At 38.0% G+C, this 27,903-nt stretch overlaps 1 protein-coding gene across 7 annotated transcripts in view; it reads right to left on the reverse strand.

Annotated features, from left to right (window-relative positions):
- LOC140665005 (cell adhesion molecule Dscam2) overlaps window positions 1–27,903 on the reverse strand; it is a 120,633-nt gene that overhangs the window by 10,440 nt on the left and 82,290 nt on the right. For 5 of the 7 annotated variants that reach the window (XM_072890643.1, XM_072890642.1, XM_072890639.1 and 2 more), the window contains 10 exons: window positions 27,385–27,628; window positions 26,662–26,866; window positions 21,691–21,987; window positions 20,312–20,422; window positions 19,806–19,964; window positions 16,377–16,838; window positions 8,013–8,132; window positions 5,381–5,560; window positions 4,457–4,604; window positions 2,822–3,123 (listed from right to left, as the gene is read on the reverse strand). In XM_072890643.1, the coding sequence (XP_072746744.1) occupies window positions 2,822–3,123; window positions 4,457–4,604; window positions 5,381–5,560; window positions 8,013–8,132; window positions 16,377–16,838; window positions 19,806–19,964; window positions 20,312–20,422; window positions 21,691–21,987; window positions 26,662–26,866; window positions 27,385–27,628 (2,228 nt within the window). Of the gene's footprint in view, window positions 1–2,821; window positions 3,124–4,456; window positions 4,605–5,380; window positions 5,561–8,012; window positions 8,133–12,781; window positions 13,127–16,376; window positions 16,839–19,805; window positions 19,965–20,311; window positions 20,423–21,690; window positions 21,988–26,661; window positions 26,867–27,384; window positions 27,629–27,903 lie in introns of all 7 variants that reach the window. The other 2 variants (XM_072890641.1, XM_072890645.1) reach the window with 2 other exon arrangements.

The following is a 27,903-nucleotide window of genomic DNA, read 5'->3' on the forward strand; positions in this document are numbered from 1 at the left end:
ACGGTGCTTGCCTCAAGAACATGTTTTATGCGCGTTAACACCACGACGCTTCCATGCCCCTTCGTGCGTTAAGTTCGATAATTTAACACCGGCGGGAAGACTCGAGTCGATTAGGCGTAAATGAGGACATCCAAAGTTAACGAGCGGCCAGGGCAAGAGGGGCGTTTCAAAGAGAAGTTTGTGGCACGAAAATAGGGTGAGCGAAAGGGGGTGGGGGGGGGAGAGATGGTCGGTAGTCGAGAAGAGCAAGAGGAAAGGAGGAAAGAAGAAGAGTGTAAAACAAAGACGCGGAGTGGGAAGATTCGCAAACGACTTTACAGAAAACTTTGACTTAGCTGCCGTAATGAAAACCGCCAACCTCGGAGATATCTAGTATATGTATATGAATATATACATCAGCCACTTTTCCAGAAAATAGAGTGTCTCCTTCACAAAGAAATACTCGGCAATGCTAATAATAATTATGTATATATATATATATATATATAATTTAATAATTACAATTTCTTCATTTTCTGCGCGAGGGATAAACATTCAAAAATATAAAATAAAAAGAAAAAGAACTATATATGTATATGTAGACTCGATATAAATTTCAATTAAAATCAATATTTGAATATCTTGTATTGAAAAAAGTTCACAAAAAATACCTCGTACAAAGTATCAGAAAGCTTGACCGCGAGCAAGAGCGTAACAGCTGATGGTTCTTTTATAAAGAAATTGATCAGCAAGAAACGTGAATCGCGCGCTTTAAAACGCAAGCACGCGGAAGAACATCAAAGAACGAAATTGTTCCCGCGGCCGCATATACGGGTATATGAATCGCGAACAAATTCACGGCACCGTTATATATATATATATATATATATATATGGAATCAACTCGACATGAGTTTACGAGAGACACGACAATGTAATTACCATTGCTCTTGACAGTCGCAGCTCATGCGACAGACTGCACCGCGTTACATTGCACGCGTGCATCTTGGAGCGACATTACAAAATAGCATATTATGAAGGAAAATATTCAGCTTTGTATTCGCTAGGATTGTTCCGTAGAATAAAATGTTTTAATAAAATGTGAAATGTGTATTTTTCGTTAAATAATGCGTTATACCGTACATCAGTAATGAGAAATAATCTGATTTATATCTTTTTCATTTCCGAATCGTAAATAAGATTTTGATGTATGCGTATCTGTATCTGTATATGTATATGTATATATCTTTATTTGTATAAACCCATTAAATACAACATTTGTATTTTATTTCACATTACAGAAGCTGTGTAACTATTTTTCCTCTTTATATTGTAATATCAACTTTGTAAGCTATTTATATATGAAAAATCATTTTCTATACATATTTTATTTTGTTACGTTCTTCCAAAATATTTCGAGTAAATTAGAAAGTTAAATATTTCATCCAGTAGACGTTCATATTTCGGATAGACATACACATTTCGCGCGATTAAATTATTATTTACTAATGTGATACACATTATGCTATTCGTGTTAATGGAATTTCTATTTCATGAATTTATTTGAACATCGACTGACGGCGACTACGCTGATAGGAGGAGAAATGGACAGGGTCCAGCGAAAGCCATGAAGTAAATACAAAATAAATCCTAAACGAATAGTGGGACATGGAGCGACGTCGAAGGATAAATGATTAATGATTCTCGCCCGACAGGGACGTAAAAGCCGCGGCGCGTTATATCCGCGAATAACGCTTTCGCGGAAGACATCGTAGTGTTAACTTTAACGGCCAATATGATATCCGCGTAGATGATAGAGATGCCAAGCGCACTGTGAATACGCGCGTATATCAGGACATAAATAATGACGATGAATTGAGAATGTAATGGGGCGCAATACACAGCGTATATATATCGATATTTCTTTTGCATTCTGTTTTTCTTTTTCTTTCTATTTATTATCGTTCGAGCAAGCACCAGAAAAATCTGGTATTATTTTGACCAATAGGCAGAAAACATTATAACGCGATATTTACATCTGCCGTTGAGATTAATCGTGTACGCCAACAGTAAATAGAAAATTATCCAAATATTTTTAATTCTTTACATATTTACGCGTATCCTCGCTCGCGCTATTGAACGGGTTAGATCAAAGCGTTCTTTAATTTAGATTAAAATTTTAATTTCAAAACTTGTAAATTTCATAAAAAACATATCTCTCAGTTGTAACGCATTTACTGCCACATCATCCGCACAGTGATACATTTTTTGGAAATTATAATTATAATATGGGATTCTAATTTTTTTTTTACTAAATTCACATTTGTATTTGCGTTATATCCGTTTGTAAATTGATAACGTAATTTATAAACATAGATTGTAAATATATATATATATATATATATATATATACGAAAATTTCAAAGAAATGCAATATCATTTGACATTCTCAATAATGTTATTGTAACTTTATAACATTGTTAAAAGTTGCAATTTCAGGAAAATTCAAATTACAAATTTCAGACACGTTTAAAAATGAAATTTGTAAAAAAAAATGAAGAGATACCAATATTACTTACTGTTGTAATATAATTATGTCAATTTCGCTGTCATATAATCGATGGAACATAAATATTAAATCTAAAGATAGCTTGTGAAAATTAATTTCCAAAAACAATATAATATCCAATTTGTATACGGTTGATGTCACAGTAAACATGTTAAAGAATCCATTGACCGGGAACATAAATTTATAACGAGACGCTGTCTCTGTTGCTTTCAATCGATCGATCGCGCGCATTCACGGGGAAAAAAAAAAAGGAAGAAGAGAAAAATGTGTGTACCTTGCGCCTCCTTATATTGCACGATATAGTTGGTGATTGGTGCACTGACATGGTTCACATCGCGATCGCTCGCAGGCGAGGACCAGGCCAGCAAAATCGACCGGCTACCCTGCTCGGCCACGTGGAGGTTGCGTGGGAAATCGGGCGGCTCCTGCACCAGCAGGTGGATTGTCGCCTTGTCCTGACCGTAGGCGTTCGCGGCTACGCAGACGTAGTCACCGCGGTCCATGTGGCTCGCCTGGACGATCCGCAGTTCCGTGGTGACGCGTCCCGATGCGTCTGCCGTATTGTCCACCGCGTACCTGCATCCGAAGAGACCCCGAGATGAGCGGTTGCGTGATTAATCGATAAGCAAGGCGATCGGAGAGCAATTGTGAACATTTTCTAGATTAATTTTAAAGGTGCAAAATTATATTTCAAACGCTTCAAAGTTATATCTCATACGCAGAAGGAGAAAGTTCGGTCATTATGTTTTTACTTATTATATGGCTAGATAAAAAGGTTAATAAAAATGTTAATTCTGTTTGCTGAATTTTCTTGGATGTATATGAATGCATGTATGCGTATATATTTTACGTATATGTATGTATATTTTATTTTGCGTTGTTAAAAAAAAATTCATTCTTGTTCTGACATCAAAGCAGAAATGAGGATAGTAGCAAAAATACATCTGCTACGGAAAGGTTATTTTGCTTTAGCAGTAAATTAACGACTGTGAATGTTTTTACAAAATTTACTCGGTAAAATTTTACCAACCGTTTTACCAACAGAACAGATTTTATAGTAATATCGAGTAATGAATATACTTTGCAAACTTTGACATATTTTTACATCTAATATACAGTAGCAGCGACGATTTTAATGCAACAGTAAAATTCTTTTCTTCCGTGCTCTAAATATAATGAATTAAATTCGCAATTTGTACCATTCCTTTTAAATATGGAGCTGTGATGTGTGTGTATGTGTGTGTGTGTGTGTGTTGTGTATCTAAGAGATATTAACCTTAAAACCTAAAAACTAAAAAAAGTAAAAAAAAATGTTTTTACTCTAAATTGATTTCAGTTTTTCTTAAAATATCTTAAAAGTTCTATCAAATATACTGAAATTATATATAAAAAAATTCCGATCTGGTAAATACTAAATTCATTAATTCTACTTAAATAACTAAAATAAACTAACAATAAGTGACAATACTAAAATAATTTATGAGATTTATTGTCTGAATATGAAATCATATTTAAATAAATGAAAACTGTAATTTCATAAATTGATTTTAAATGAAGTCGTGTTTTAAAACTGGTTTAAATATTTTATTTTATTTTTTTTTTTTTTTTTTTGTACCGAGTTACAACTAAAACTCTCCAAATTATAAAATTCACTTCCTATATGAATATATGATCTAAAGTTTTTTAAATAAATTGAATTCCAAATTTGTAGATTAAAGTGAATAATAAACTTAGCTCATTTTAGCATACAACTTGGACGAATATCAAAGTTTATTTTTGCTTTGAACGTTTCACGAATTAATGCGCGTAGATAACGTAGCGTTAAAATGACGTTTGCATCAAACGGTATATACCGTTTCAAACCTGTGAGCTTTCACGCGACGCGCGCATAATTAATTTCGATACGAACCTAACGTCGTAATTAGGATCGATCTTGCTGTCACGAACACGCCAGCTAAGATCAAGAGGCGCGTCTCCCTCAGCCTCGCAGCGCAATATTACGCTCTCCCCTCTTCGCACTGATTCCTGTCTCGTCCTTACTGTCACCTGCGGACCCGCTGTAGTGGAAATTTTTCATTAGAACGCCGTACATAACGCGGTTCTTGCATGATAGCACAATGCACATTAAATACGACACGATAATAAAATCAATTTTCGCGATAAAGTAAAAAAGAGAGAAAGAACTCGCTGGATTTCGCTTTTTTTATAATTATAAACGAGCAGTTCAATTTCGTATTTACGTCCAAACTGCAACGGCCAATCTACAGTGCTTTATTGAATGCGGGTTTATTTTGTAGCCGAAACGGAAAAAAAAAAAAAAAGAGATCAATTATCGACGCATGATGTTATCCGGAATAATCGCGTGTATGCGCGCATGTACAGAGAAGGCTTTCATCCAGTGATGCGAAGCAATTATCCAGTGACGAATATTGTAGTAATACTATTGAATTTCCGGCGGACCGTGCGTACAAATTCAAATTAACAAATTTATTAAATTCATAACTGTCGCATTACATATCACCGTTTACGTACATATATGTATATCGTGTAATAACAAATTAAATCCCCGCCACTCTTTCCATTAAACTCCAACGATAATAAACCAGAGGTAACGTTGTATTCGCCGCAAGTATTATATAATATTTCGTATAATATTCGAGAATTTTTACGAATTTTATGGAAATTTCTTGGCGACGATGTTACGGTGGTTAAGAATCACCGGGTTTCGATCACACCAGGATGCGGATCCGTTACGATTCTATCGAATTCCGGATACACCGATTCCGTATATCCAGACGGCGGCGGTAACTCTACGGTTACGTGAATATTTTACCATGAACCGTTAGCCGAATGAGCTTGCTAAGGCCGGGCCCGATGCCGTTGCTCGCCTGGCATAGATAGAATCCGCCGTGATCTCGCGATACCCGCGGGATCACCAAGGATCCGTTTCTGGCCACCCCGGCGCCCTCCGTGCCACCGTATCCGAGCTCCCTGTAGTCGCCCGTAGTTTCACCTGAACATCCAAGGATACATCTTTACGTCCCCCTGCATAATACAGTCCTCTACGAATGTTATTATCTTACGCTTTACGTTACGAATCCCATCTGTAATGTGAATTCCGCGTAAAGTTACAAACGCCCGAATAACAACTTGACATACAGCCGTGTTTTCCCAACGATATTCCATATTTAAACTGTTTTCGAGAAGAGCATTTCAAGTGGTGCGATAGATAACAAGATCTTACTCTTCATATAATCTCCGATAAACTTTACTTTAATAGAATTTTGACTCGAAGTCGCGACTTAATTCTACAACTTTGACGAAAAAAAACCGTTCAGGTTTGTCGGAAAATTATTTCAGTTCGCAGCGCAAAATATCATCTTGTTTACGCCTATTATAAAACAGTATTACTCACCAACTTAAATGCCGAGAAATAATATGAAGAAAGTTTCTTAAGCGCGAAGCGGTTTTAAATGCATTTCTGAATACATGAACGTTTAAATGTCTCTAGAACGCAGCGTGCTGGAAGCCGAATAGGAAGTACACAAAGTGCATGCTTGCGAACGCCTTTTTCCCTCCCCTCCCCTCCCTCTCTCGTGCATACTTTATTCGCTTATTCTATCTTTCCATAAATAAACGGCAGAACGGGTGGAAGATGTATCAAAGTATATACCATTCATGTAACTGCAAACGGTAAAGATTTACTTCGCAGAAGAACTCCTATACCAAGCAAGGTAAACCGAACGCTTTGAAAGAGCGTCGCTTTTGAGTAATCAGTCTTTTCGCGGAAGTCTCTTGCGAGAATTTATGTTTTATCAAAACTTACGGTATAGCCGTGCAAAGAGAGAGAGAGAGAGAGAGAGCTCGAAATATTCCCGGCCGATGTAAATTGCATTTATTCAATCTAGCGGCACAAGTAATAACAGTATTACGTAAAGTTTAATAAAACCCGTTTTAATAATAATCGCGCTGCATAGTTTGCGTGCACAATATATAGATCGTAACGCGGGACGTAAAACGTCTTTCTTTGATGCGCTGTATCTTCTTTTTTTCACGCTTTAGTTTCGCTGCTATCTGCATGACGCGCATCATCCGACAGCGGATCGATGCTTCCCGACATTCTTTCCGATACAGTAATAAATGATGAAAAAATACAAGTATCCATGCAAAATTAACTTTTTCATTTCTATTTTTTTTTTTTTTTTTTTCGTAGTAAACTTGTTGAGATTTGTATTTCGATACACGAAACGAACAAGGAACACTTTCATACAGATTAATATTCAAGCAACGAAACTATTTAAAACATCAGAACATATAATAACTAGAGCTCGTCGAAAACATTTTGCAGGTACAAGCGCAAAGTGTCTGTTTGCCGCAGTCAATTAAAATCAACAAAAACATTCTCAAACTTGATAACAGTCTCATCACTTTGATGTAACTGCATTGCGCCAAGGCAGACGCAAAGCGTTTTTTTTTTTTTTTTTTTTTTTTTTTTTTTAAATCTGACGTAGCCGCGGGCGAAAAATGATTGGCTGCGAGAATAAAATCAGGATAAACGGCGAAAAATGTAGCTCGCGCGCCAAAGCGAGATCGGAATTGCGAGGGAAAATGGAAAAGAGACGGGAGGAAATCCCTCGCGAGAGGCACGCTACATCAAATCCACGATCAGCAAATTGATGAAACTAATTATATGGTTCTCTCTCCACGGGTAGGACTTATTTCTGACTACGACTGATATCTCTGCCAGCAGAGAGATCGACGATTCAGCGAAATTCATGATTGATTACAGTTTCCGCGGCGTGTTCTTTTTTTCTCTGTCGACCTCCGACTTTACTCGCACAACTTTAATGAAAATTATATAATATCCGCGCAAACAAAGCTCTCGCCTAATGAATGTTTAAAAATAATTAAGCATAGAAAACTTCTACATTGTTGAAGAAAATATAATAATACCCGCGTCGAGTAATACTGTATTTTTATGAATCAAACGGAATAAAGTTGAAAATAATATCTCTGCTTATATAGCACCCCTATCAGCACACATGTTCAAAAGATGTTTATAGGAGATCCATAGAATGTTGAAACATATTTTCATATCCTGTGAATCTCTCTGTGGACATCTTGTGCTGATAGGGACGATTCAAAATCGGTGATTCACATATTAATTATAGTGATAGGAAAAATATTAATTAATTATTTGATCGCTAATTATTTTTATTAAAACTAAAAAGAAAATACGGTCCTCTAATAAATGTACAGTTATATGCTTAGAAAGTTTTCAGGTGCAAAAATGTTCTCATTTCTCGCGCTACATCTAACTAAGACGTAATACATCTCTTGTAAGGCTGATCTGAGAAAGAGAGAAAGAGAGAGAGAGAGAGAGAGAGAGAGAGAGAGAGAGAGAGAGAGAGAGAGAGAGAGAGAGAATTTTCTCGAGATCCCACCTTTAAGAAGTCGTGACTTACCGATAGATTGCTTCCAAGTCACAGTCGGAATGGGGAATCCTTCGGCTTGACAGGCGATGGAGACGCCGTGACCTACAACCGCGTTCTGGTCGATAGGTTCCACGGTCCACCTCGGCGGTACTAAAAATACGAACCAAATGGTTTAAAATCTTTCAGTCGCTAGAACTCGTATTCGCCGAAATCTTACTGGACACGCCCACGTTTCCGTTGCCATTCATCTCGAGAATTTGCAATAACGAGTTATCCTACTTGCGAACTATGTCAGGCACGAATATTTGAAACAGAGCTAATAAGTCAATATTAACTGCTAACATTATACGTATAATCTTAGCTCTGTGTGTGTACGTGTGTAAATATGAAATATTACGAAATTTATATATATTTTATAATTACAAACAATTGAGCTTGATGGAAACACGAACAAAATAAAATATCCATGTGTAATCCTCGCTTTATTACAAATTTATTATAAATTTCCATTTACTTTATTTGTAACATGTTGAGAGTAATACGCAATTTTATTTCGTAATTTTGTGTTATTTCCTCGAGACAATATCATGTAAAACCATCAAACGGTATCGATTTCCCTTGCTCAGCCGCGATTTTATCTGTTATTATTACGATCTAAAAATATATGATATGACAGGTTATTTACTCTTGAACAGTCACATTCGCTATATATTCAAATATTCAACCGATAGCCTATCGCGGTTTGAACGGCGACGAATACTGACGGCGATGACTAAATTAATGTTTTTTTCATGTGTTAATAATTATATGTAACGCATGCATCTTTTTCCCAACTAGATTATATACTTACGCAAACATTTTGCTGAAAATTGTAACAATATTATACTACGAAATCCATTAAGGCTACAGCTAAATTACTTGAATTGACGATGTTATGTATATGTATAAATATGAAAAACAAATGTGAATGGATCTTTCTGTATTAAACTACTTTTAATCTCATTATGAATCCAAGCAATGTCATATATATGTGTATCAAGGAAATAATAACTCAGAATATATCAAAAATAAAATACAGCATGCACATCATTGATACGGTAGAGGAAAAGATGATTACTAAAAGATGATTACTTCTACTTAAAACTAATTAAAAACAAACTCCAAACAATCTATTAAATCAGAGTATGTACGATAAAAGAGGGAAATGTAAAACAAAATAAACATATTTTAACGAAAAACTGTCCGTCTAATACGTGAGAGTAGATTAGTATTTAATTGAACTATAAATGTGTATCGGTCGAGAAAGTATAATACACATAATATAGTATGAATATAAAACGTAATGTCATGCAAAAATGCAAAAATCGGTCATTATCATAATAAGGAACGTAACAACGCAAGCACCATTCCAAGTAAATAGAGCCGTAAGAGATGGATGTATAATATAAAATGCTTCCAGACAACGGACAATGACAAACGCAAACGATACCGTGACAACGTTACCGTATGATAATACGAAAATAGAAAAAGACACGTAGTATGTAAGGGGAAGGTATCGCTTTTACATTCTTCCATCGTCATTCCAAGTCGCTCTCGCAAAAGAGGGGAGGAGGGAAGGGAATTGTAACCAGAAACAGGTTAACTACGCGAATGCATGCTTATGCACACCCGTCATAGACAAATGTTGCATTACATTAGCACAACGTCTTGAATATCAACTCGCTACGGATACTCTACCTAGTACATTCGCGAGAACGTCCTTTCAAAAATCTGTAAACACGTGGATGATACTTCTACAAACGCTCAAAAATGGAAATTTCAATTTCAACATCGATCTCGGCGATGCTGCTCGTGGAAAACGAAAGGGGGACGATAAGAGTCAAAAAATATATTTTACATCAAGCCTTACCGGCACGTCGACACGATCCTCAAATGGGCCGTGTACGTGTGCGTCAAAAAATTACATCGTCGGTTATCGAAAACAAAAAAAAAAAAAAAAAAAAAATATATATATATATATCCCCCTCGTTAAAATTCACAAATAGAATCGTCCTGCCGCAGCAACAATCGTGAAAAAAAAAAAGAATCTACTTATCTCTTGTGGAGACGAACATGCAAAGAAGTAAAGTCGGCGATACATTTGTCGTATACACGATTCCATGTCGTCATCCGCAAGCGAAGTATTCCCTGCTTGCGTGGCACGCTCATCTTCGACTTCTAAACGTTAAAATGAAAATTCTATCGAGCTAAAGTTCTCAAAGACGAATGAAAGAAATCGGGATATGGCGGCACCGTGCCAGGTAATTTCGGACCGATTTTTCCTTCAATTTCGCCGCTTCGACTTTGCCTTTATGTGTTAAAGAAAGCGTTTTAGCGATTAGTGAGATAAATTAATGGGTATTTTCGCTGGATTACTTCCTTTGAATTCGAATATCTTCAACGTAAGTAGTATAGCCAGATATATATATATATATATGCTACATCGAAGCGCAAGTAGTTCGAGATACGCTTGATACGACTGAGTGGACATAGTACGACGTAACAAAGAAGTTGGAGAGTAAGTAGTACAAAATATTTGTGATACGACGGAGTATCAGAGAACACAGAGAACAAATATAAATGTAAATTTTATATATATATATATATATATATATATGTAATGTTTATACAAAAATAGCAAATGTAATAAGATTTACATATATAAATAAAATATGTATATAAATTATATGTATATAAATTATAATATAAATAAAAATATGTATGTAAATTATATATGTATGTAATATTCAGACACAAATAACATATATGTACATATGTGTAAATATATACACATATATGCCAGATATGTGCGTAATCTGGCTATGTAGAAGTAACGCGGAAATATCAATGTATGTAAAATTGCACTGAAAGATATCCGTATATATGCTGATCGTGGCGGTAACAATACTATAAAACTGAAAAGTGCAGCGTACTCCATCGTATAATAAACACAAAGCAAACCTGCAAGCGCATTGCCTTCCATTTGGCAGACGAGGCAAATATTGAGAGAGGTTTAGAATGTGCTCCATAATATAACTACATATTTAAAAAGAAAATATATGTATACATATAAGCGTAATGATTTAATTCGTAAATTCAATTAAAAAGTAAAAGACTTTAATCACGTCACGCATTCATTATTTTATTTAAAAACATTTGTTAAGTTCATAGAAAATTCGCAATTACGTCTTGAATTAATTTGTTAAATTTACTTCCTAAGCTTCTTATTTAAATAGTTGTAATGCAAGATGCAATTACTATTATATTACCTACTTTTTTGATGTTTATTCTAGAAAAATTGCAGCTTTGTAGATTCAACTTTCAATTTGTTATGCGCATACAGCCTTTGCGGAGGTTAAGAGATCGCATGCCACTCTGAGAAAATTCCTTTGCTGCGCGACAGTTTCGCTGGAAAATCTTTAATGGCTTTTAGATGTCGAAAACCTCACGATTCTGTTGCGTATTTTATACGCATTAGAAACGGTCGCCATTCGTAACACAATATACATAAAATACAATCGTACCGTAGCAATGTGTACGAATTCATATAAATCTTTTAATATTCTGTAGAATTTGAACCAGAAGACAGACAGACATAAACCTTTCTCTCAATTGTGTGAAACATTAGGAACGTAATCCGGCGAAACCCATTAACTATTAATCCTCCCGGGGCTGTTCTAGATATTTGCGTTACGACTTAATTTTCTGATCAATCTCTTTTCCTATTTTTGAGATTTTTAGGGTAAATTAAAATGAAAATAAATTCAATAGAATTAATAACTAAGATTAGAATTGATTTCTTGAGTTGCATTACATTTTCTCTTATTAAACATCTTGACATTCTAGAGATATGAGATATAAGAGATATAAGAGATATCATATTCTAAAATGAAAGATAAATTCCCAATAAATGTTTAATAATTGTCTAAGTATATAGAATGAAATAAACATGAATATCTATTTAAAAATACGAATATCAATTCTTACAAAATCTATATAAACCTGATTTATAAACCTATATGTATATAAAAATTTTTTTTAAATAGTTTTTATACGTAGATGTTTAAAAAGTTTATAATAATATTTTTTTCTTTTTGACATAATTTATATGTTTTTCGAATTTAAAACTTTATACACGTAATTTATATTTTATGATAAAACTTTATATTTTCCGCTAAAGAGTGAAGTAAATTTTTAAGATGAAGGATGATGCTTCACAAATTGGCGAAATCAGATACCAACGTATAAGATTACGATCCAGCGAATAGAGAGTCGTATCGCACGTTCCTCCTCAAGGGATATCATCAACGACCCGAGTAAGTCGTTCGGGTAACCAGGAAGACAGGAGAGCGGATTAAATAAAAAACGGAAACCGAATAAACCCTACTCGACGTTTCTCCGAATTCCGTCCTGTACGAACTATATACCTATTCTATATTATATATATATATATATATATATATATATATATATATATATATAATATGTATGTACACATGTACGAGTATACATATTTATATACGCGAGAAAAATGGTACAAAGTTGCGAGAGAGATAGAAAGATAGATAGATAGATAGAAAGAGGAAGAGAGAGAGAGAGAGAGAGAGAGAGAGAGAGAAAGAGAGAGAGAGAGAGAGAGAGAGAGAGAGAGAGAGAGAGAGAAATGGAAGGATAGTGAAAAGGAGGGTTGTTATTTGCGGACGCATTTATGTACACAGTTTTTCTTACGGCTACCATGTCAGTTTTTTCAGGACACCAACCAGTGACTGAGAGACTGGTCGAGTGCTCGGCCAGGCCAGCGACGTTGCTGATCTGGCACGTGTAGTTGCCGCTGTGACTAGCGCTGACGCTATTTATCGTCAGGATGCTGGAAAACGGCGGATAGTCGCTTATCTGTATGCCGTTGCTGGTCTCGACGGTGGCGACGGTCTGGACCGACGACACCGATGTACCGCCGTCGTTCGCCCTGACCTGAATCGGTTTCTCGTCCATCAACCACGTGATGTTGAACGGCTGGTCGCCCTGGCTCGTCGTACACATAAGCTGTGTCCTCTCCCCCTCCATCACACCGTTTCCGAAATAAAACGGCGAGATCCGCGGCGGAACTATAAACGTTACGTTTGTGACATGATAATAGGTATGTATGTACGTCTCTCTCTGGGTCTCTTGCGCCAGCATTAACCACACGTAAGCGCGTCATCAATCGAGGATTCGAGGATCTTTCGGACTCTTTATCTCGTGACACACCATCTGTCGAAATTTTCTCGATTTGCGAAAAAAGGACGGATGATAATGCATGCAAGGAACATAATGACTATAGATAGATCTCTCTCTCGTTATTCATCGACTAATATTTTACCTGTTAACTCGATCAAACAAATCGGTCTCCTCGGGAAGCGGAATAAAATCAAGCGATTTTTTTTTTTTTTTTTTTTTTTTTTTTTTTTTTACGCTTACACTACTTTGGAACAGTCTATTTTTTTCCAGCTGTTTGACGCGCGCGCTGAATCGCGAAAATCTGATCATTTGTTTTTCGATGTACTTCGCCGGGTGATTTCCTTCGATGCAGAGAAAAGAGACAGGTGCGACGTATCGCGTGTGGTTTCCTTCGCGCCGCATGCATGGCAAGATCCCCGGAAAATTGCGTGGCACAACGGCCATAAATATTGTATACTACATGCGCGCCGACCGTTGCGAGTATAACTCGGGAAATGAACATTTACGAGCGAGCATAACTGTTAATGTCGGCCAATGTGTCTTTATACGAGGAGAGACTGGTCTGGTGAAGTTGGAAATAAGCGGCTCTCGCGGCCGCGCCCTCCCGCGCGCAGGGGAGCGAGGTAGGGAAGGGAAAGGAAGGGCGCGCGAAGAGGCGAAGGAACCGTTAATAAGCCGTTTTCATACTGATATGCGTGAAAACTTTGTGTGGCACCTGCAGCCTCCCCTTCGAGAATAGATTCCCTCGCGGATGTACATCGCGGAGTCGGTTAAACGCGATTCTCTCCGGCCCGGCGAGATGCGCCATAACGACCGTACAACCGGCATGAAACATCTGCACGCATCTGCTCCCCTTCGAAGATATACTTCTCTCTCTCAGTTGCGTATCGCAGACTTACTTACCGGGCCCTATCGAAACTTTTCAAATGCGGAATAAAAATTGAGGACCGCGAGAGAGATCTCTGAATATATCGAGGAACGTAAAAACGACGAAATCTGTTCGTGACTGCTCACGTTCTTTTTTCCTCTCTTTTATTTGGAATTTTTATCTTCTCTCCTTCTCTATTATTTGATTTTGATGCATGCAAAGATTAAATATTTCTTCGTAAAGAATTTCAGAGATCTCTCGCGTCGAACGCCCCTTGGATATACAAATATCACTACTGTCTCTATAATAATATCGTAACAATATAATGATGATGAAAACGACGTTACACAAAGTATATATGATATACCTCGAGCTTAAACACATCATTATAAAAACTCTTTGCTACATTAATTAATAAAATGATGACTTCGTCATTAAAAACGCCCAAAAAACGTGATATACCATACAACACAATAATGAGTACCAAAGTATAACGATAATCATTCGTAAAAGAATACAAAACGTCTTCTACGGGATCGTAGAAATGTCGTTAACAGCGATTTCCGTGTATATATGTAGAGTATATAGAGTACTAGGAGAAATAGGCAAATTTATATAATACTCAGTCAAAACATTACGTGTCTCTTGAATATCAATGCTGAACGATGCATATACACCTGTGCGAATAAGAAAACCAGTACCAACTTTACGATAGCTTTACGATCTCGCTGCGACATCGAGATTCCGACGAACGAAAATGTCTTTTATGTTCCTTTTTACGTGAGAGCTTTCGCGCATCTTCTCGATGTCACAGACAATAATTTGTATCTAAATAATACATACTACAGTAAGTATGTATGTATGTATAAGCGGCTAAATGCCATGGATGCCCAGTTTTCTATCATTTATATAATGTTTATATTTTTCTCTTGAAATATGCTTCATTTATCTAATATAATCTCTAATAATATATTTTTCTTTATATTTCTTTCTTTGTTATTGTTACTTGTTTCGATAAAACATTTACGGATTTAAACGTACGAAAGCGAAAGAGCAATATGTGGTTTTGGGCAAGTACAGCTCCGGGCCGCTCATATAATGTTAATACGAGAGTCAAAGGCATTGCCAAGAGAGTGTACAGTACGTACAATACACACAGGTATCAATAGTGGTTGCAGGAAAATTCGATCAAAGCGTGCAGATTGGCGTGCAAAGAGAACAGCGTGCAGGACGAGAAAGAGTGAAAGGACGAGAGAACGATTCAAAATCGAAAGTAATTTGAGAAAGAAAGCCGGCAACACGCCGAATCGGTGACATTACCACTCTACACCAAATAGAACCTCCTTTCTTTTTCCAGTTTTCGAAGAAAATCCTTTTCGGAAAATACGAACGCACCGATGCAACGCGTTGCTGTACGCAGCGTGCGTCTTGGACTAGGGTGTAGCAGAAAAACGGTCTCGCGCCTCGAATGATCTTGAATTTTAATCTCAAATCGAAGATAATCCAAAATCATTCGAGGACGAACCGCAGATCGACGCTCAAAAAGAAAAAAAAAAAAAAAGAAAAAAGAAAACAATGCCGAACAACGACGAAGAAGTTCTCGTGGCTACGCGACGAGAGAGGTCATCATCTCGACAAGATGTCTCAGATAGTCGCGCGAACATGCAGTTTCACGGCGTAATCGAGCGTTGTTCTCTCCCGAGGTAAAATAAAATTGATTACGGCTACGCGTCTTTCTCTCCCGCGCGCAAAGTCGGACGCGTTGATTGATCGATCATCGCGGCGCGGAGCAACAACGGCGTGTGTTTCCCTTACGCGCCGATCAATCAGTTACTTTCCGTTGCTGCCCGGTTGTACCGGTCAACGAACTGGAAAATTGCCAGTCCAGTCCTATCACGACCCCCACGCGACTCGGTTCGCGAATCTCAATGACAATCCGCTCTCTCGCCGTCGTCGATCTTATTCCGCGTGGGAGAGAGACATGGTGCGAATCAACCCCCCGTTTCTCTCCCCTTTTCGTTCGCGCGCTCGACGTCGTCGTTGGCATTCCGATGAGCGGCGACCAGGATACCGTGTTCCGAAATACGATGCCGTACAATATTTGGCGTCGAGAGCGTCTCTGAATCGTGACAGAAGCGCGATAAGAAGATAGAATAGTAAAGAACGAGGAATGAGACAGCAATGAGAGAGAAAGAGATTATCGTATATATCAGCGATATATTTCGGAACACGATAATACGCGTACAACGACACCAACGGTGTGCGTTTACCGTTGACGTGAAGGAGTGCAGAATGAGCGACGGTTGCGGCGCCATTGGTCACGCGACAGGTGTACGTGCCATTGTGCGCGGGTGCGATCGTGCTAATGCTCAGGGCGCTGGTAAAAGCGTCATGTTTTCCGATGGTAATGCTCTTTCTCTGGAACGAGGGGGACGCTTCGTCATGCCCGGGCCCGGGGCCGGGGCCGGAGGCGGTCATGGTAGCAGGGCCCCTCAGCTTAGGGGGGCCCACGTCCATCCCGGGACTGGCGGCCGGCGACCGACCGCGGCTGCCCGACGTCGGCGCATCCTGCGAGGCCGACGGCAACGTCCTGACCGTCTCTATCGGGACGTTATCTTTCAGCCATGTGAATGTCAGTGGTAGGTCGCCGGTCACGACTACGCACTGTACGCTAGTACGGTCCCCTACGTTTAAATCGCGAGCAAAACTGAAAGGCGTGATTTTAGGTGGCACTGAAAGAACAATACAGACAAAGGTGGCATTCCATCAAAGCAGTTCAGATCACTAGAGAATCACGCTGTTGTTGGAACAAATATGATGTGGAACGAGAGGAGGGAAGGTGTGTGCAGGTGCTGGTATATATATGGGGGATAAACGGTCGTAATCGTCATAATCTCCCGCGCGCTGCCAGACGCGCGTCTTCTTGCAAGTGTGGGAAGCGATTTTTCAAGCGGCGCGTTCCAGCAGCACCGGCGGGATAAGGGAGAAGCGACCTCGTTCGATACGGCAAACGTCAAGAAAACGGAATCCCGTAAGACGTGGAGTAGCGAGATTAATCGATCGCTCCTTCGCGTCTTCGACGGCGGAAATCAAGACCGTGCGCATCAGCCCAGCGAGGAAACTGGGAAAATACTGTCGATATTCAGAATCATAATAATTCCCCGATTCTCGCATGATATTGACTCTCGTATATTTTATGCGTAACTGACAAATATTTTATGCGTTTTCTGTGCATAGCGAAAAAGAATTTTTCACTCATACGAGAAATAAATGCAATTAATGTGAATTTAAATTGAACATATGCGATATCGTAACAAAGTACGCTTCTGGGAGACGTCTACAGATCGATAGCGGGTTAAGTGAAAATAACATGTGCAAAGAAAGACTGTCGCAGTGATTCTCGACAGAATATTCAGCTTGCCGACAATCTCTATAACAAACTTTATATTTAGAAGAATAACGTAAACTGCGCGTGTATACATATTAAACAAACGCGCTTAATTGAAAATTTCAGAGATCGAACGCGGAAGCTTCGAAAGAAATATTCCATATTTCCGTTTACACACATTATTATAATCAATGTATATCACTATTTTTTCATTATCCGAATCGCCGGCAAATCTGACAAATTCCGCGATCGCTGTTTTATCGCGAGAGCCTTCCAGTTAAATACCTATGATTTAAATCTATACACGATTTTACGGGGTATTACGAAATTATTATAATATGCAATTACGCGCTTTATCAAACAATTTATATATGTATACAAGTGTATAGACATAACGAAGAAAACGTTAAGAAGATTGAAAGATGTTTTCCGATAATACCCCGATGTCCCGTGCGATATCTGTAGTACGTCACGTCATCGGTCCTATGTACATATGTATAGTTACGTTACGTGTGTCAGCTGGATTTTTATGTACATGAGTACACGAGTACATAAAAATAGACGGAATAGAACAGAGAGCAGTTAGGCGAGCGCGTGCAAAGGAGGAATGCTTGAGCGATGCAGTGAGGTGCTGTGCCCTGTGCATAGGTCATTTCCGGACACGTCTTCTGTACGCGCGGCATACGCCCACACGCAAACATATAACCGACAAATGTCGCCGGAAATCACGCGCGTTTGCCCTCTTCTGGGAAAAATGTTACGCATGAAAAGCACAAATAAAAAGAAATGACAATATCAAAATATTTCTCTCTCTTTTTTTTTTTTTTTTTTTTTTTTAATTTCAAACAACCTACATTTCTCGACAATAATTTTGTATAACTCCTGTGTAACTTGTTATTCGACTAATATTTCGCATATTTCGAAATATTAGTACGATATTTGAGCTATAATATGGAAAATTGAACGCGAAAAACAATTGATTAACGAATGCATGAAACAATTTAGTTGGAAATCGTGTGATTTCCGCAGGCATCGTGTATGTTATATATGATATGCGCACGCACACATGCGCGCGCGTTACATCACAGTGAAACATATATTATATAAAATAGTCCTTTTCAAGAAAGATCTCATACGATTTCGGAGAAGCTTTTCTGTTAGAATCCATGGCGAGGCGGGATTGAAAAACTGCGCAGAAATCTAAATAGTTCAGCCTTTCCCTTTTTCTTTTCTTTTTTTCGACAATAAAAAGCAATTGTCGAACGATATAAAAATAAATGATTGGTCGAAACGGAAAAAAAAAAAAGCTAACAAAGGTCTTCTCCATCTTTCAACGTAAAACTAAAATATATTCTCCGTTGAAATATATTCCATCGGTATAATACAAAACTATTTGTCTCCATTCTAATGTTTTTGTGCAGCCCGCATCGAACACGGTTGCAATCGCGAGCGATCGATAGATCGATACGTATCTCGTGTGAAAAGCACGACATATTCCGAGGGATGCGCAATGCGATACGATAAAGCAAAGATTCGGGGGTCCGATGTTGTCTCGCGCTAATTAATCCTGTCCAACGTCAAATATTGCAGCATATAGAGTTTGCTTGATGAACCTAATAGAAACATTATGTAAAGATAAATTCAGCTGTACCGCGCGTCAAACGCGCACGCCGGACATCGTTATGTATATAAACGGTCTGTAATTAATACAGTTATACGAAGGGGATGGGCAATGGATAGTTAATACATTGTTCGACAAAGGGAGAATACATATTAGCGTGATATCCATAATCGCGCTTCGATAGTGCGGGAGTAAATTGAGAACAGCGGTCGAACAATTCAGCGTTAGATTTCGCGAGTTGAAATTTTGTGCGAAATTTTCGTCCAAGGATTACGTAGACTTTGCAGACGCGTCGTTGATTTAAAAATTTTTAAAAGAGATATTTCCAACAAAAATGTGTGCTACGTATTTTACATACATTATTATATCGTATAAAAATTGCGTCAATTAAATACAATATTTAGCATTATAATGTAAACTGTAAGAATATGTATTACGTTAAAAGTACTGTATAAAAATATTATCTCGGTGACACTCGCGACTGAATATCTTTTTCTTTTATTCTCTAAAAGGAAGGCGAGATCGCGCTTTATTTTACGAGCACGAGCACGAGCACGAGCACGAGCACGAGCACGAGCGCGAGCATAGCTATCTCTTCATTTTCGAATATTAATTTCACGAATACTTTGAATTCCAGTATTCAATATTGCGGAAAATTATGCAGAAACTATTGGCTATGTATTTACTTACCTAAAACTCGTACTTCGACCGAGCGATGCGACGTAAAATTATGTTTGTTTCTGGCAGTGCATGTGTACGTGCCTTCATCGGCACTGCGTTGCACGGTATCGATAAACAGCGTGCCGTTGGCGACTCTTTGTCTCATATTGGTAGGCAGTTTTACGTCCCCTGATAACAGAATTCAGCGCCGTTACATTTAAACGAGAGCTCTCTTCCATAAACATTCGAGAATATTCGAGATATTCGATAATATAATATGCTTTCTGTTCCAAGAAGCGCAAATATTTCGCATCTTTGACATTCTAGTTAACTTTTAATCGCACAAGTAAATTTTCGAATAAATAAGTGAAATAAAATTATTAAATTCTACCATGCATAATCTGTTGGGTCGAAATCAACGAGAGATTTTAATATATGTATCTCTTTTTTACAACGCAAGTATTGAATACTCAAATGAACGCGAAATTCCCGTTATTCAGTCGAGAGGATTAACAAAAATGACACACGACGCTTACCTTTCTCCCACACTATCGATTCAATAGGATAACCGGCTACAGGACACTTGATATATAGTTGCTTCCCGGCGACCGCTGAAACGGGCGACATCGGTCTGACGTATGGCAGTCCTGAGATTAGAAAGCAATAAAGGTCGTTACACTACGGTCCACTCGCGAAATGGCATAAAGTTATATAAATTTCACAGTAAATCCAATTCTAGTTTTTTGATTTTGTGAAACCATAAAAGATATAAAAAGTATCACTAATTTTTAATGTCGTCCCCAAATGTAACAATTCCTTTAAAAACTTTTAAATAAAAAACTTTTTCATATTACAGTAATTTAGAGAATCATCTCGACATGCGAGTGGCATTTTTATAACTCAGTGGCATTCTAAAGCGGCATTCTAGCAGTAGGAACTGCTCTCGAAACTGATAACTATTGTAGAACGTTTTTATTATGACGATGAATGTATAAACATTGAATGCAATGTCAGAGAATATAGTTTTAATGAAAAAAAAAAGTATAATGAAAAGCACAACGGATGCGGAAGAACCAAACTTCATATGTGAAAATTGTTCTTTATTTTCTATATGAGTTATTATTTTCTATTTTCTTTCAAGAGTAATATTTATAAAAAAAATATATTTTAGTATTATATAACAGATCTCAATTTCCGCGATTCTTTAGTTTTCTCTTATTGTTAGTGGAACAAGAGACAAGAGTAGTTTACTTTCATAAGTATCAAGCACTTTATTTAATTGTTTGTATTCTTTCAGATCACTTTATAAATATATATATATATATATATATATATATATATATATATATATATACAAATACTTGAAACTAAAACTTTGATACTTTTGAAAGTAAACTGCTATACTATCGTCCTTATGACTCTGTTAAAGTTATCATAATTTATGTTCATCCCACCATCTTTGGTAGCAAATAATTTCTCAATATATTATTGAATATAAAATAAATTACGAACATATTTCTCCTTAGTATGCTAAATATAACAGATAAGAGTAATAATTCTGAATTAACTGAATTATAATATTTTAGTGTTTTATAAATTTAAATATAATTGAATAAATATAATTTAAAGTCTTTAATAAAGGTGGTAATAGTTATATTTAAATTTGTAAAACGTTAAAATATTATAACCAGTTAATTCAGAATTATTTTTATCCATAAGCGTGTCGAGGAGAAATATGTTCGTAATTTATTTTATATTCAATAATATATCGAGAAATGATTTTGCTAGCAAAGATGGTGGGGCCGACATAAATTACGGCAACTTTAACAGAGTTGAAAGGACGGTAGTATAAACGTACCTAATTACGGGAAAAGGTATTTGCGACCGCGTTGACGTGACTTTCGCGCTGACTCACCATAAATATTGAGCCTCGCCGAGTGCCTGGCTTCGCCGGCGCGACTGCCGGCGATACACTCGTACTCGCCACCGTCTTCTGGCTTCACGCTCGTAATATTAACGTGCGATATTACGTCCCCGTACACTGTCACATATTGGCCAATCAGGAGCTTGTCGTTTTGTGGAAGCGGAAATCCATCCAGCAGCCAGGAAATTTGCGGCGTGGGATTACCCGCGGCGCTGCATTTCAGGGAAACCGATGGACCGGGCTGCATTGTCTGTTCGATAAACCTGTAGACCAGCTGCGGCGCGATCTCTGTTAACAGACGTTATGGGCGAGATTACGCCTACTCCAAAGTTTCCAAATATTACCCTCTATCACTCCTCTCCTCTCCTCCTTTCCCACTGCCCGCCATTGCCGTCCCATTCCTCTATATCTGCTCTACAGCTGCATCTATTTCCCCGTTTTTTTTTCTTTTATTACTCTCTCTTTTGTACGTATGTTCGAATCGATTGTCGAACGTGAAAGCGGATCATGTGAATTTAAGTTGGTGACCTGACGATATCACTCTCATCGATTCGTAGAGCCATTTAAAAATAATCTAGATGAAAAACTATGTCAATTGTCGTCGCGTAATCGTCACCCCGTCAAGTTATTTAAAAAAATATCTGAATGAAGGAAAAAAATCGAAATGTTGATGACAATATCTCGTTGACTAGAAAAGGTAAAAATAAAAAAAAAAAAAAGTTATATCACCTCGGGTAATTAAGTTGTAAAAACAATAAAACACAAAAATTGCGTACTGCTAGAGATTACATGCGCATGACTGAATCGAATAGACAATAAAAAATATGCATTTTCATCATATGTAAATATTCAAGAAAATACGTAAACTTTTGTTTTGTAAACTTTTAAAATAGTGTGATGATAAATTCGTGAACTTTATATCAAGAATATGTATCTGCCAGAAGATAATGTCAACTTTGCCGAAAGTTTTCGTATTCATTCGTGAAAAGGGTCTCTCCATCGCCGTCGGCGTTATTGATATCAATACTGATGAATATTTATGATAAAGACGATATATTTCACAGCTTCTTTACGATTACATTGTAGACACAAGTTGTACGGACGCACAACTCACAGGATGTAATACATTCCTTCCTTCCTACTTATTCTAATTGTAATTTTTATCAGGAAGCACGCGGGAAAAAGCCGCGCGATTTATTCTGTGCGAATTAACTCCATAGTTAAAAAAAAAGTTGAAAACTCGCCGGTGCAAACATCGGGCTCGGAGTTTGCCCGATGTATAATTAAAAGGTTACGCAGTTCTCCATTAGTAAATTAACAATTAGGCCGACTAATTATTCTGTCCTGCTATTCCGTACTGTTGGCGCACGCGAAAATAAATCTTACTACGCTGCACATTTCTCAACGTTGTAAACTAAAACGGCGATGCTTAAGGGCGATGCAAGTATCGATATATATGCTATTGCGGAGACAATAAAAACACCTCTTTGTGAATAAGAATTAAGGAAAATTCTAGCAGCATTAAAGCATTAACTTATTCTCTAGAATGTTTGTAGAATTGTCGATATTGTGCAAACGCAACTGATACAATAATCCTGTTGCAATAATAGGAGAGAGAATATTGTTGCGTTTGTACAACACCTGTGATATGCAATTTTAAATAATGTAATATTATTAATTTAGTACATATATATATATATATATATATATATCAGATGAAATTTTTCAAGTAACGTAATCCTATACTGATTGTAGAAAATTTTACAATTCGTTACAAAATTTCACCCAGTCTGAAATAATTCAATGCTAAAAACGTCAAAAAAAATGATACTTGTTCATTCCTCCTTTCCCCTGACGCATATAACTATGAAGGTTAATATAATTCGTTTGCGCTCTAACTAATATTAATTGGCGTTGTGCCGACACTGTTTTCTCGAAATTTCAGGAAACAACTCGCGGCACTGATGGAAACGTGAAACAGAGTCACGCTTGTTTGTACGAAAATTTCTCGCTAAAACGCACCGGGGTCGTATTTTAGAGTATAAAATCCGTTACACGAAATGCCAAAATGCGCTTTGGAGAAATGACAAGCGATAAAGCGTAATTTGCATGAGCGATATATCCTTCCGTGAGGTTGCACGTGAAGTACGGTTCTCCCGCGTGCATAGCAAAAGCAAATCTCGGGAATGAGAATTACATTAAAATAATCATAACGCAAGATATGACGCGTTTGTATAATTTCAACCGGAGGAACCGCCGGTAAATTCGCGAACTCGTGGACGTGCCGCCAACATCATCCGAGCTTTCATCTCCCGACATACCTGTGACGTAGACATAAATAGACGTAGTCGCGTAGCGTCCCGAAACCGTGCGCGGCCAACATGCAAAGCATCGGCAAAACCGCAGAAATCTCGTTAGCGTATGCAAATCCAACGAGTGATAGTAGTAGTGGGTACTAACTATCCCATCGTGCTGCGGGCGATCCCCGCGCCTAATGTACACTCTATGCCCTGCAGCTTAGAAATCATGGAGAGACGGGAAGAATCCTAATGATAAGGTAATAGGCACCCGACCCCGAACTTGGACGACGTAAATTACTAATTTTCTATCCGTCGCGTAACAGGGGCGACGGCTTCATCACCGGATATGAATAGCAACATTGTTGATATAATGCAGATGTTGGCGCGTAATTACATCGAGTAATGTAATTATATCTGTTATAGTTTTTTTTATCGTATTGAAAATTTACACAAATATGAGTTACGTTGAAGAATTTTTGATAACAAATTGTAGTACACTCTAAGAAGTAATTATTTTATTAAATGTTTATTAAACTTTTTTCGTCGCTTTTACCTAAAAAAAAAAAATTTAACGTTGAAGTTATTTAAGTGCTGGAGAAAACTGAGTTAAAAGAAAAAAAGAAGGAAGAAAATAATGAGTAATTTAACTCGTAATCCTCTCGTTCTCTCTCTTCAAACTTGGATGATGATGGAAAAAAAAGCGAGCCGTACACGATTTCTTGTTTCTGACGCACCTCGAGAATAGTATCCAAGTGGAGGCTATAAGCGATTTTGAAAGAAAATTTAAAGTTTCAAAGGTCATAAAAGTTACCAAATGCCGAGGCTATATAAAGGTTAATGGCAACGAAAGCCCGTACGAACTTCCAGAAATGTACAAATCGCTCGTAAGGACAGGCACGAAACTCAGCACATTCTCTCTTGCCAGCAGCAATATCCTCAAGAAGGAAGTGATATAAAATAAAAGCTCGTCACTGAGAACATGGAAATTACATCTCAAAATCTAATATGTTTTGTGATACAAAGAAAAAACCAATATCGTATACAATGCATATAATTAATAATAATAGCCTTTACATGATACACCGTCTTTATAATATGGCTAATAATTAATAGCACAATATCTGGATTCTAATAATAAAAGTGTACAATATATGAACGTAGAGGCTCTGTGCCAAAATCATAAGCGCTCTTATTTTTCGCGGAAAATTTCACGAGAGAGGCGAGTTCGCTGGTCTCTTTTTTTTAACATGAAACACCACGCTCTCTAAGTTACTGGACATGTTCCGAGTGTCATATGTTACCCATGTGGTTCATCCAATAGTTGGCCGCGACGTTATTCGAGTATGTGAAACGTATATCGTAAATCGCTTTTATTATATTCCGGGGCAAATTCACGAGTCGTGGGTCGTGGGTCGTGGGATTGTCCATCGGACATTGATGCGCCACGGTGGGAGTCTCGTACGAGGTTTGGCGCACGGGAGAGCAAACGAGGCCATTTTCGTACAAAAATGGCACGTATCCCGCGGCGAAACGATGGAAAATACGTTACGAGGGAACGTTGCGCAAACAGGCAAACCACCCCTTGATCCCCCCCCCCCCTCCCACGCACATGTATCGAGTTCCGTGACCGTTAACCAACATTTTCAAACCACTGGTAAACCAAGTTTCTGATCAAGTTCGCCAAACACCCGATCGCTCCAACTCTTTATTGTGTAATAAAAGTGCAGTCGACCGTAAGAATTGTTAGACGTACCTCGATCGCTCTTTAAACAACATTCTGGATTCCATTTACTTATACGACAGTCCGTAATTTATCGCTAAATTTTCTGTCGAATACACACAACTTTGCAGTTATATTTCTAGAAAGGAAATAAGAATCAAGATATTTTCACTGGATTAAGTGGCTTTGAAAACAATCGTTAGAAGAGGAGAAATGAGATAATGCGATTGGCATACAATTGCTCCATTGCCGTGAATGAAATTCGGCCAGAGTTAATCGAAACCGAGACCACGATTATCGTTCCGCAAATGGGAGCACGCTCCGCAAAGCACAATCGGAAGAGCGATGAGGGCACTTTCCAACAAAAATGGCACGTAGCCTGCAGGAAAGTCGTGTGCTGCCTCATGATGGAAAATGCGTTACGATGGAATGGCACGCGAACTGTGGAATGGACCGTACATGGGAAAGAGTTGCGCGGCATCGACCAACGGTAAGCCGGAACCGCTCGTTCCAGCAAACAAGCGCAACTTTCTTTTACTCGGATCGACAAATATTTATGGCACTATACGTTGTACATAAATACTTCCTCTAATTAAACGATAAATTACAAAGAGCTTATTATTATCTTCGTAATAATAATGACTATCCAATCTCTCAAGATAATTGTCGAGTAATTAAAAATCTCTTGACCATTGTGATGGTAACTATTATATTCTGTAATTATTAAAAATTCAATCTTCAAGAAAAAAATTACCATTTAGTTTATTAATTATATTTAGTTCAGCACAATCGCGTGAGATCTCTTCATTATGACAGATTCTGAGAGATTTTGAAGCGCCTGCACGACAGACGGACAGACAGATTACGAGTACCTTTGTAAGTGGGTAGCAAAATGTAAGAAGGTAGATATCGCGATATACATTAATATCTGGAATGCCTTACCTCCTAAGCGCAATTCTGCAATTCCTTGAGCCATTTCATACTCGTTCCGCACGAAGCACTGGTACATGCCGCGGTCCTCTCTTGCAACCGACGTCACGGAAATACGCTCGCTGGAGACGGTCCTTACGCGAGCGCCCGTCCTCAATGGCTGACCGTCCTTCAGCCAATAGAGAGCCGCTTGCGGAAATCCACTTGCGGTGCACGTCTGCAAAGGAGTTTAGATGGAAGGAACTGATGAGAATCAAGAAAAGAGAGACTCGAACGCGCGCGCAAAAACGGGAGGGAGTCTAAGCTTTCTTCATCTCTCTTCTTTAGAGAAAAATCAGATCTATATGTATATTCCTGAAAATATGTACTCGAATCGTGCATTCGTACCACGATTGGCATTAATTTCCGGCACGTAGAGATTCATTTCCCGCGTCATCGACAGCGCTTTATCGTATTTGTAGACGGATGAAAACGCCTGGTAAATATTCATAATCAAAGTGCTCGATATTGTAGACGATCTATCGGGGAAACCGCTTTTGCATTATTAAAGTGCTTAGCGACTAGGTTCTAGAATATTTGTATCTATTTCCGCGTTATTTCGCAATGTCAGAATTAAATACCGCCTAAATTATTTCGATCTCCGAATTACAGTTACTTTATGGAAAATTTTTTTATTCGCGATCCTCACGTACGTTTTACCTTCGAATGGATCGGCATCGGACAACGATCAATTACCAGATAGGCGGATTTCCCTAGATCGACGGTCTGTATCGCTGGCTGCACGTGAACACTGAGCGGCGCCGACACCGTTAATCTGATCTCCAAAGTCTCGCTGCCTTCGGAATTGCTGGCGGTGCACATGTACGAGCCGGCGTCGTTCTCCTCGATACTCTGGATAATCAAGGAGCCGTCACGCACCACGTAATGTCCCGACGATTCCTCGATCGGTTCCTCCCTCTGATTCCTGTTGTAGTACCATCTACGCGAAGAAGAAGACAAAAAATCAAAACAGACAAGCAATCTTCGTTCGCCCGCACGTTTAAAACGTAATTTCCAAAAAAAAAAGCCTGGTCCTTTCCCTGTCGTCCAAGCAAACGACACGTTAAGCAGATATACATGCGAAAACTCGATATATTGTTCCCAGTGTGCGCGTCTCGGCAATGTGTATGCAAATTACCATTTCCCGCGCTCGTCAAAGCGCCCACGACGATATTGTTGTTATTATTATTATTATTATCATCTCGAGTAACCGTG

The sequence above is a fragment of the Anoplolepis gracilipes genome, chromosome 4, assembly GCF_047496725.1.
Source record: "Anoplolepis gracilipes chromosome 4, ASM4749672v1, whole genome shotgun sequence".
NCBI lineage: Eukaryota > Metazoa > Arthropoda > Insecta > Hymenoptera > Formicidae > Anoplolepis > Anoplolepis gracilipes.